General features: G+C 37.3%; 1 protein-coding gene across 1 annotated transcript; it reads right to left on the minus strand.

The window, feature by feature from the left end:
- Positions 1–440: 440 nt before the first annotated feature.
- On the minus strand, positions 441–5,016 carry tefa (TEF transcription factor, PAR bZIP family member a). Its single transcript, XM_048170463.1, is given in 6 exon segments — positions 441–2,534; positions 2,676–2,866; positions 2,868–2,888; positions 3,186–3,394; positions 3,573–3,941; positions 4,699–5,016. Coding segments are annotated over 6 exon segments (933 nt in total). The 5' UTR covers positions 4,820–5,016; the 3' UTR covers positions 441–2,512.
- Between the last annotated feature and the right edge of the window lie 7,427 nt (positions 5,017–12,443).

Below are 12,443 nucleotides of genomic sequence, written 5' to 3' on the forward strand. Positions count from 1 at the left end.
AACGGGATCAGTTTACTGTCTGGAATTCGTCGCGCCGCATCCAGTGTAACGTAGACCGCATCACATTATTATGGATTCTGTTTACTTTGTGCCGTGTCCGGCGTAGACACGGCGTTACCTATTTTACTAGTACTTTTACTACTGATGAAAAAACAGTTCTTTTTCAGACTGGAGTTTGTGTCAATATCAGCACATCACGCTGCCTTTTTTAGCCCCTCCCTCTTTGTGTTATGCAACTTTTTTTGGGGGGGGGGCTTTTTCTTTTGGTTACACAACACTCTACCATCTGAAATTTGAGATTCAGTTAGTCATAATTCTCTTAGGCATAATTTTTTTTGTGATTTAAATGCATGGTTAAAAAAAAAAAAAAAAAAAAAAAATATATATATATATATATATATATATATATATATATATATAAATGACATGTAGGCAAGACACATCTTTGAGTTCTTTAATAATATGTACAACATGAAACAGCCAAGACACTGAGAAAACATTTATAAGACTTACAAAAGAAAATTCTTTCCTCAAAAAAAGAACAATAACAATTAGAAAAACATTCAAATCTGACAAAATAAAGATTTGTTACTGCAACAAAGTTGGCATCCTGTATACACAACCGATTTCTCTTCTAATTCAACAGAACAATGCTTCATGAGAGAAACTCGCAATTCCTTTCAGAACAGCCATTAAGCCCCATTTCATTGTGTTGTTGTTCCTCACCGTCTCACGTTTCACACTCATTCAGAAAGGAAGCTCAAGGACAATGACAAACTGTAAGTGCACCATTAAAGAATGTCTACAGACCACAAATATGAAAAGAGTTTAAACACCTGATTTAAGTGGAGTCGTTTTGTACAAGCTACAGAAAATGTTATCTTCAGCGTTATATTTCAAGTTAGCTTTGGTAAAGATTACATTACATATCACATTCCCTTTCCACAAAACATAAAGAAGGACAAATGTGGTCACATGTATTGTGAAATGAAACTTGGTAATAAACATCTAACTTCCACTTCACAAAAAATAACGGCAAGCACGAGATATTGTGTTTGAGAAACTTGTGAATTAAACCTCTATCTTCATCTTTTTTTCCCTGATGATATTACGGGTGCTTCTCAATCAGAAGGCTCCATTCGAGTTAAGCCTGCATGTCATCAAGGTCTGTTTAAGGACGTCTCAATTTAAAGGATCGTTTGAAGGCAGCCTTCGTTTTGAAGTGTATCCTTCACATCCTCCAGTCACCCAAAATCCTTTGCACATCAATTCACAAATGAATTGTTTGAACGTGAAATGTGACGTAGACTGTCTCTAGCCTTCTAAGGACCGGACTAGGAAGAACACAGCCTCACTAGGATGCAGCCTTCTGTTTGAGAAGCACCCTACATGTTTCAAAAGGACAGAGACAAGTGCACAAAATATGTACCTGAAAAAGCAGGACAGTGGCGAGCAGGGGGCCGATGCCCTTAAAAGAGGTTTGAGTTTGATTTCTGATTTGTAACACACTAGTGCCCTTTATAAACAAGCACTCAGCTGAAGACACTTATGGATCCTTGTTGACTGAGCTATAAATGGTGTGGGTTCACACTGCAAAGCCATTTTTGTGAAATATTTGAAGTTATCTAAAAAAATATATATCATATGATACATATGAAAAACAAAACCCACCTATATCAGCACTTCAGTTGTTTTGCTGAGTTCTAAACAGATACAAGATCCGTCACATGTACAGAGTGTTATTTCTGTACATAAACTGACCTCCACGAGTCCCAAAAAGGGCAAACCACCTACGGTGAAGTAAACAAGGTATGATTTTAGAAGATCTACTGAGTTATAAAAGACAATTTTCTTTCATTTTGCAGATATACAGTGCACATATTTTCAGTACATTTTCTGATGAATTCTACTGACAGACAAAATATTGACTTTTTTTGCAGCACAAAACCTAAGTTTATAATTCCTGCTTACAGTTTTTTTCAGTTTTTACAGTTACCTGGAATTACATACTTTTAAAGTGATACATTCTCCCGATATTTTTCAATAATAGCTAATGTTGCAGATAAAAATGCACCACTTAGTGGTACAATGTACCAAATTTGTTAAAGGAATTCTTAGAATTAATGTCATTTTTCAAGGATAAACATACTGATAAGAAAGTATATTTAAGTCAATGCCAGTCATTCTTTGTAAATAAAGACCATTGACTTCCAACGCACATGATTCCTTAACACAACCATAAAACAGGAAAAGGTAGGGGAAAAACCTTTTCTACCTTGATGCATTGCAAAAAAAGCACTTAAAAGCTCTATTGGAAATATCGGGTATGCTGTTGCTCTGAAAGTAAGATTATTGTATTGATAAGAGTGGCTGACAGGATTAATAATCATATGAATATCACTTCGCTCTACAGTCTGAATCATTCATTTCACTTATCACCTGTCTTCTCCTCTTCATTCCACACCATTATTAATTTATTGCCTTTCGACAACGCAAATAAATCAATAATTGTTTAGAGGTCTTCAGCCGGTGCACTTGAAAAAGAAGAGAAAAAGTTGTAAATCATCACATTAACAGTAACAGTGTACTATTTCACATGGGTTTTATTTCTGCGAGGGAGCTGTGTTGATAATGTTTTTATATGTAAATTCTTTGTGTGCACAATTGTCCCTTACAGCGGCCCGTATTTTGCTTCATAGCGTGCCACAACGTTCTTGCATCGCCCAAAGTCCTTGCGTAACTCTGCCACTTCCTGCCTCAACACCGAGTTCTCTCGCTCCAGGAAGGCCGCTCGTACTGTGATCTGATTCTCTTTAAGCCTTCTGGCATCTCGTGAACGTTTGGCTGCAATATTATTCTTCTTCCTTCCGCTGCCAATATTTGTCGTCCTGAAATAGTGAGTGGACATAAAAACAAATGTTGTGGAAATATTCTCTATTTTGAGAGTGACAATGTGTTGTTATATATTACAACTGTTTAATATATATTTACACAATACACTCTCTGAAATCATCATCACCAGATTCACATTTAGGGTGTAACTGTATAATTAAGTTCTGGGCCTCAGGCACAAATACTTGCTTGGCTTTCTAGATCAGAGTTCAAGTGTAATGTTATGCAATATTAAGGTAGTATTTCGGGCAGTGTTTACATTTTAATTTTACATAAAGTTTTAGTGTATTTACCTTCTTTTCCTCAGGCACAAATACTTTCTTTGCTTTCTTGATCATAGGTTGAGGCTTCAGCTCCTCCTCGGAGAAGCGATGTTTGCGGGGATTAAACAGTTCACCTCCGGGTATGCTGGAGAGCACGAGGTCTGTGGGATCCGGCTCGAAGTTGATCTCTACCTCAATATCGTCTGGATCAATGGGGTCTGGCGTCACACGGTCCTCATCTGTGGATGAGTAAACACAAACAATAAAATTAAATTTATTACTTCCAGACATTTCTTGAATGTTTGAATATCACTTGATCATTGTTGACATGATCTTCATGATAAACAGCTTAACCATGTAATGGATTTTAGTGAGTTGTAACAGAAAGTACACTGTGTTCTGTCTCTGTCTGCTGACCTGATTTGGTGTCTGTTGAGCTAGAGCTGGATGTTGTGATTGTGACCACTTCCTCCTCACACTGATCCAGTTCCATGACTGGTATGAGAGAGATTGCTGGGGCTGACTCGCTTGTAGAGGTTGTGGATGGTTTTTCAGTTGTCAGCTCTAAGTTTTCCTTTCCAAGACTCTTTTGCTGACCCTCATCCTCAGTGGCATTAATGCCATTCTCCATGAGAAATTCCTCCAGATCCATGTATTCCAGGTGGAAGGTTTCGCTATCATAGGGAATGGTCTTTTCCCAGATGGCAGGCGTTAAGGCGGCCGATGGCCCCATTCCACTGACCCCACCGGAGTCCACATCCTCAAAGAGTTTCTCTTTATCATTTTCTGCAATATCAAATTTACCACAATGAACAAATTGTGACAAAATATTTTGTTCAAATCCCAAATCTTGCATCAGAAAACACATAGAGGGTCTCAACCGAAATACTGTAAGTATCTAGAATGGGCAACAAATATTCACCTCAGAAATTAAATTGAACAAAATGGTAAATTTTCACAGTAATAAAGGTGTGATACGATTTTAAAGCTACTTGGTAGATATAACTGCAACTTTTGGAGAAAAAACTGTATCAGTTCCCTTTACTCACTGGAAGTTTGACTCATTCCCACTAGCCGGTTCTTGAGAACAAAACATTCAAAGAACAGGGAAAAAACGCTGGCTTTAATTTTACCTCAGATCAGTTTGCTATAGGCAAGATTAAGCATACAGAAACAAAAAGTCATTTATAACATCTATATAATTCGCATGTACACTAAATAGTACTAAAATCGTAGTTTAACTTGTTTTGTTTAACTAATTCAGGTCGGATTCTACAGAAGGATTCATTTAGGAAGCGAACATCATCACTAGGCTAGTTCCATCCAGTTTTTTGAGCTTGCAACCGTGAGACATGAAGTGCAGCGAACCAAGTTATAAATAGTACAAAAACACTTTCTGTATTTAAATAACGAGGTAATTATTCCTGGTCTGTCGTTAAAATTAACATACATGATGCATTTGACGATAAGAATTCTGCAATGCAGCGAGCTTCGACCGCGAGCTGCGCAGCCATGAGCGCCTGACTGGTGCAGAGGCACTTACCATCATCGCCTTCGAGAAGATTCGGTGGCGGAATTTCCATGATTTTCTTTAAAACTACTGGAAAGGCACTCGGAGTATCAGTGCCTGAGTCCGTCGTGACGGAAATACGCTCCACGTCCATTTTTACCGACGCTTTGGACAGCGCGTGAGAATAGCTCAACTTTAGAAGCGACTTCAAATCCCTGGTTTAATTAAGAAAAAGATTTAAATGTAAAAGGTGGGGAAAAATTGAAATCACCTCGCCAGGCGACACCTTTCTATTCACAGACTCTATTAATGTGTTTGACCCGATTTTCCAGTTAGCTACAGAACAGTGTTTTAAAATCCACGCCCCTTTTGTAGAAAAAAACATTGTTTTTCGATGTGGATTGGTTGGTTGCGGCTCTCATCTCATGAATAATTAATCAGACACGACACAGAGGCTCGTCTGTGCGTAAAATGAAGGGTAGTGGACTTCAAAAGGGTCGATCAAAATGTATTTTTCTCTAATATGTTAGAAAAACGTTTCTCGAGATCCATATAGATACACTGACGATATAGGACTATGGGCATATTTGCCATATAAAACTTTAAAATCGCATGCCTTTTACGCTTCTGTAATTAATAATAGACCAATTTATTCCAAATCAACTAATTTTACGATTGACCTAAAAACATATTAAGACTTTAATAAGTAAGAACAAAAGCGTTAGAGAATAACACAATAATATGCTGCGTCATTGCAGCTCAAGTCTCGCGGGAGAACAGCATGTATCTTATTCAGCCTATAGTGGGTATTGGCACATGGCCTTGCACGTGCACTCATGTGTGCAATGTGTGCATAGACACCAATCACGAAGCAGAAAAGTATAGGAAAAATATCGCGTGTCCCACGTGTAGAATGAGGTTGTAAATATCTTGCCCTTGAGATTACGACAGGTGATGTGCAATATATGTTATTCGGCTCATATTTCATAATCTGTTCTATATGATTTCTTGCATAAATTACAAATTAACAATCAGTGATTGCAGGGTATTATTTAATTAACACATAAAGTATCTGTGTCATCATTTTTAAAATATCAGTCCCTCTTAGCATGTCTGTTCTACTCAATATAGATCACAAAATCATGTTTTTGTTTTTCATAATTTATCCTAGTGAAATAAAAAAAAGTTTTCATGTTTACATTAGATTTAGGCAATTACTTGATACACCATTCTACATGCTGTCAAGATGCAATGACTCTGAGAACAGCTAAATAAATAAATAAATATGTAAATTGGAACAGGCCGCCCCAGGGAGAAGGAAAAACTAGGTTAAGGCATTTTTGCTATAATATTAATAGTTTAATTGCAAATACAGAGTATCTAGACACTGTTAGTATTGTAATGCAGCAAAAAAACAGATGTTAGTAAAACATTTCTCAATACACAATATTTGCTGTTGAATCATGAAAAGAAAAAGTTCATGTTCATTAAAAAAAATGCATTACTTTTTAGTGCTTTTTTTTAATTTTTTTTATTTTTATTTTTTATTACTTTTTAGTGCTATAAAACTGTAAACTCAGTCAATTTACGTCGTATTCTGAACCACTTGAGCTTTTTAATGCATGACGTAGTATCTAATGTCACAAGTGCAATCCTGCAGCATACCAATTGTGGCAATTACTAAATAGACTACTTATACATATAGTGGGAATACAGGTAAATAGGAGTGTCAGGATTTACATTGAGCCAGTAGAGAAATTCTTACCGTTGTCATCAATCGAAGGGACAGAGAAGGGGTACTCAAGCAAGGCTTTGAATATTTCCGGAATTTCAGAAGACATGTCAAAATAGTTTGTTTCTCAATCAGCTTGATGAAGGAGCCGCTTAATTAGAGCTTTCAATTAATCAAACTGTCTCTCACATTAACTGTAATTTGACGCAGCAGAGAATTCTGAAACTTTTTATTGCGGTCACGAGGTCTGCCCTAACCACGAAGTTACTTAACTAGTCCCACCTTCAAATTGCCTTATTTTCATAGGGTTGAACATTTTGACCAATGAATTTCTTTTCAGTGTGCCTGTTGTTTCATATTCAATGAGGCGCGGTAGTTTATTGGTCGTTTCAGCTGTATGTATTAACTCCGCGAGCCAATAGAAATCAAGGCAAGTTATCTAAGGCTAAAACATCTGCGTGTCAGTGTTACGAAAGTGAGGGCTGAAATTCCGTTTGAGCGGCGCAATCAGTGTCATTGACTTTCCAGCGACAGACACAGACATTTATGAGTCTGAAAAAGAAAAAAAAAACCCTTTGACCTCTATATTCTTTTGACCTACGACGCACTAAACACAGTTGCAAAAAAATGTCTAGAATCGTCACCACCACCTTTGGCCACTTGACCGATGGCCCTGATTGGCAGAGACATAATTTTGTGTTTTGCAAAGTTTGCTGCTTCAGTATATAAATATCATTCGTGCATTTCATAAGTTTTAAAGACTTTTATTGGCAAAAACATCCAATATGCAAACAGCCAATATTTACAGTATTGACTCTTCTTCATAACCTCTGCAATTCGCTCTGGCATCAGCTTCTGGGCCAAATCCTGCAGGATGGTGATCCATTCTTGCCTTGTTGGTGCTGAGTTGATAATTTTACAGGCTTCTGCTTGTCCACACACCTTTTGAGGCCTGACCACAGGTTCTCTATGGGTTTAAGATGGAAAATGTAATCATCTCTGAGCCACTTCATTTTCACTCTTGCCTTGTGACATGGTGCCCCATCATGCTGGAAAATGCACGGATCATCACCAGATTACTCCTGGACAGTTGGGAGAAGTTGAAGATAGTTGAGAAGATTTGATAACATTCTTTATTCATGGCAGTGTTTTTGGGCAGAATTGTAAGAGAGCCCACTCCCTTGAATGAAAAGCAACCATACATGAATGGTCTCAGGATGCTTCACTGTTGGCACAACACAGGACTCATAGTAGCACTCATCTTTTCTTCTCTGGATTTTTCAATGTCCCAAAAATTGTATCTGAGAAAATAACTTTGCACTAGTCTTCTGCTGTCCAATCCTTGTATTTCCTGCAGAATTTCAGTTTGTCCATGATGTTTTTCTTGGAGAGAAGTGGCTTCTTTGCTGCCCTTCTTGACACCAGGCCGTTGTCCAAAAGTCTGCACTCACAACCACCTGCTGCCAAAATTGAGCAAACTTTGTGCTGGTGGAGACATGAATCCATAGCTGACTCCTCAGAAGGAGACATCCTGGTGCTTGCTGGACACTCTGGAATGTCCTGAAGCCTTCTTCACTGCAGTTAAACCTCTCTCCTTGACGTTTTTTTGATGATCTGGTAAATGGTTCTTTCAGGTGCAATATTCTCTGCATATATGAGGCCATTTTGATGCAAGACAATGATGGCTGCATGTTTTCTTTGGAGATAACCATGGCTGAAATTAGAACACAGTGATTTGAAGCACGTCTTCCCTCCAGTCCTGTTTGCTCTTATTATAAAATCAGAAATATAGTGATTTCACCTGACTTCACACTTTCACACATTAGTGAAATGATGTTAGCTGGTCATGTTGTGCCAGGGCCAATGTGAATAGACACCGCAACAACTGATGCACAAAACAACTTTGTGAAACACAAAAGTTATGTCACTGACAATACTTTTGGCCACAGATGTAGAACTACAGCACAGGTGTCAATTTTCCATCTATTTCAAGCCGTGGATATTTAGATAATCAAAAGAAGAAAAATATGTCAACAAAATGCTAGTTTTGGGCACTTGTGTTACATGTATTTCAAATCACTAAAAACAACCGGACATTCTAAAATGCTTAAAGGATTAGTTCACTTTCAAATAAAAATTTACATGTTTGATGAAATGGGGGTAATTTACTCACCCCCATGTCATCAAACATGTTCATGTCTTTCTTTCTTCGGTTGAAAAGAAATTAAGGTTTTTGATGAAAACATTCCAGGATTATTCTCCTTATAGTGGACTTCAATGGCCTCTAAATGGTTGAAGGTCAAAATTACAGTTTCAGCGCAGCTTCAAACAGCTTTAAACAATATCAGACGAGGAATAAGGGTCTTATCTAATGAAATCAGTCATTTAAAAAAAAAAAAAATACAACTGTATATGCTTTAAAAACACAAATGATCGCCTTACACGTGCTTCTACCAAAACCGCACTTTCGTATTCTTCAAAAAGCTTACGCTGTGCAGTTTTGGCGGAAGCACGTGCAAGGCGATCATTTGTTTATATAAAGCATATACATTTACATTTTTTTCCGAAAATGACCGATCGTTTCGCTAGATAAGACCCTTATTCCTCGTCTGGTATCGTTTAAAGCCTTTTGAAGCTGCACTGAAACTGTAATTTTGACCTTCAACCGTTTGGAGGCCATTAAAGTCCACTATAAGGAGAATAATCCTGGAATGTTTTCATCAAAAACCTTAATTTCTTTTCAACTGAAGAAAGAAAGACATGAACATCTTGGATGACATGGGGGTGAGTAAATTATAAGGAAAATTTTATTTGAAAGTGGACTAATCCTTTAACATGGAAAACACTTAACGTTCATGTTCGGGCAGGGTTGTCCAATCCTGCTCCTGGAGGGCCACTGTCCTGGAAAGTTTAGCTCCAACCCCAATTAAACACACCTGAACCAGCTAATCAAGGTCTTACTGGGCATAGAAACTTCCAGGCAGGTGTGTTGAGGCAAGTTGGAGCTAAACTCTGCAGGACAATGGCCCTCCAAGACTGAGTTTGGACAGCCCTGTTCTAGGGGCTCATCTGCTTGCTTGTACATAGTATGCATCATCAATAAGGTGTATATTGAATTTGGTCTTTTAATATCACTTACTATATTAGTACAAACCTGGTAAAAATAACTGGCAGGCAATGGAGGAAAGCCTCGTTTTGCCCTCCAGGTTAAAGGTGTGTCACCATGTGAAACCTATGAATTGGGGGACTTTGATTGGACAAAATACACTGCTCAAAAAAAAATAAAGGAACACTTTGAAAACACATTTGATCCAGGTATCGCCTCATGCAACCAGTAGTGACACTGACTGAGCCAAATGTAAAACTAGTAAACAGTCAGTCAGAAAAGATGAGTAGGGAGAAAATTGTCAGTGGCCTCCACCTGTAAAACCATTCCTGTTTTGGGGGTCGTCTCATTGTTGCCCATCTAGTTAATTTCATTAACACCAAAGCAGCCGAAACTGAATAACAACCCCCTTATGGCGTTATTTTACTGTCAATTGTCGAGAGCACATTATTGTGACGCGAGAGCATATCAATGTAATGCGCGAGCGCAAATCTGTCCGCTCGCGCGCGGATTTCCTCTGCTCTCGCGCAAATCTGTCCGCTCGCGCGCGGATTTCTTTTGCTCTCGCGCAAATCTGGACGCGCGCGCTCAAATATACAGTGCTCTCTTATGAACTGCCTCTCCTCTCGCTCAGATATTGCGTGTGCACGCTCAAACTGTTTCCTGCGTGCTCAAACGTGTCCTGCGCGCTCAAACTGCACATGTGCGCTCACGAATCTCTCCGTGCTCTTGCAGAAATTAATTTGCTTTTGGATTAAACGCTGTCAAAAGTTATAAACCAATCAGAAGAGACGACTGATCCATGAAAATGCTACATGGAATCTTATTGGCTGAGAGTGAACTGCGCCTGGAATTCTTTCGACAAAGATATGTATTTTATTTATTCACAATTTAATAATATTTATCAAATGTAACCTAGTCTAACTGCATCACATTACAGGTCAAACCCCTATTTATCTAAACAAACAAACAAAAAATGTTTCTTAAAGTTATTGTGGTCATACGTTTTGTGTTGAAATTTTTTTTAAAAAAATAGGTAACATTTTACAATAAGGTTTTTATTTGTTAACATTAGTTAATGTATTATCTAACATGAACTAACAATGTGCAATACATTACTGTAATTATTAATCTTTGTTAACGTTAAAAATACAGCTGTTTGTTGGTTGTTTACTTCACAGTGCATTTAATAATGTTAACAAATACAACATTTGATTTTAATAACGTATTAGTAAATGTTGAAATTAACATTAACAAATATTAATAAATGCTGAAGAAGAGCAATTCATTATTAGTTAATGTTAACTAATGCAGTTAAATAATGTTAACGCAACCTTATTGTAAAGTATTACCAACAAACATCTTCTGATTTAAGACCGAACAAGATCAGGGTCAAATCGTCATTCCCTTAATACTTAATGTGGAGATCACATACCACCATAGTCAATTTCTTTTGAGGTCTGGTATAAAACATGACATACAAAAATACCTAAGCTCTTGTGTATGCACGATTAAGCAAAAGAACGCGATCTTATTCCTAAATGACAACGATTCGGTTATGTCTATTAAACCTTTTGAAATTACAATCATACCAGAATATTTAAACCTGCTTTTGCATTGCTGCTGAAAGCAGTGGTCATGTAAGCTATATGTTTTAAACAGCTTCACAAAGTGTTTTCAACAACATACTATTGCTACATCTGTGTTGCAAACATTAAATAATAATGCAAGTATTGCAATAACAATTTATAGTCTGAATATACACTGATTTCAGCAATTAAAATAAGTAGCTAAATGAATGTTGAAACTAATGTTGTTACACTGTTCTGCCAGTAGGTGGTGACCAGTGACTGTTAAAATGTATTTGATGTATCAGAATCATTAATTCCAGACCTCAAAAGAAATTGACTATAGTGGTATATGTGATCTCCACATTAAGTATTAAGGGAATGACGATTTGACCCTGATCTTGTTCGGTCTTAAATCAGAAGATATTTGTTGGTAATACTTTACAATAAGGTTGCGTTAACATTATTTAACTGCATTAGTTAACATTAACTAATAATGAATTGCTCTTCTTCAGCATTTATTAATATTTGTTAATGCTAATTAGTTATTAAAATCAAATGTTGTATTTGTTAACATTATTAAATGCACTGTGAAGTAAACAACCAACAAACAGCTGTATTTTTAATGTTAACAAAGATTAATAATTACAGTAATGTATTGCACATTGTTAGTTCATGTTAGATAATACATTAACTAATGTTAACAAATAAAAACCTTATTGTAAAATGTTACCTATTTTTTTTTTAAAAATTTCAACACAAAACGTATGACCACAATAACTTTAAGAAACATTTTTTGTTTGTTTGTTTAGATAAATAGGGGTTTGACCTGTAATGTGATGCAGTTAGACTAGGTTACATTTGATAAATATTATTAAATTGTGAATAAATAAAATACATATCTTTGTCGAAAGAATTCCAGGCGCAGTTCACTCTCAGCCAATAAGATTCCATGTAGTATTTTCATGGATCAGTCGTCTCTTCTGATTGGTTTATAACTTTTGACAGCGTTTAATCCAAAAGCAAATTAATTTCTGCAAGAGCACGGAGAGATTCGTGAGCGCACATGTGCAGTTTGAGCGCGCAGGACACGTTTGAGCACGCAGGAAACAGTTTGAGCGTGCACACGCAATATCTGAGCGAGAGGAGAGGCAGTTCATAAGAGAGCACTGTATATTTGAGCGCGCGCGTCCAGATTTGCGCGAGAGCAAAGGAAATCCGCGCGCGAGCGGACAGATTTGCGCGAGAGCAGAGGAAATCCGCGCGCGAGCGGACAGATTTGCGCTCGCGCATTACATTGATATGCTCTCGCGTCACAATAATGTGCTCTCGACAATTGACAGTAAAATAACGCCATACCCCCTCTGCTACT

The sequence above is a fragment of the Megalobrama amblycephala genome, linkage group LG20 (assembly GCF_018812025.1).
Source record: "Megalobrama amblycephala isolate DHTTF-2021 linkage group LG20, ASM1881202v1, whole genome shotgun sequence".
Taxonomy (NCBI): Eukaryota; Metazoa; Chordata; class Actinopteri; order Cypriniformes; family Xenocyprididae; genus Megalobrama; species Megalobrama amblycephala.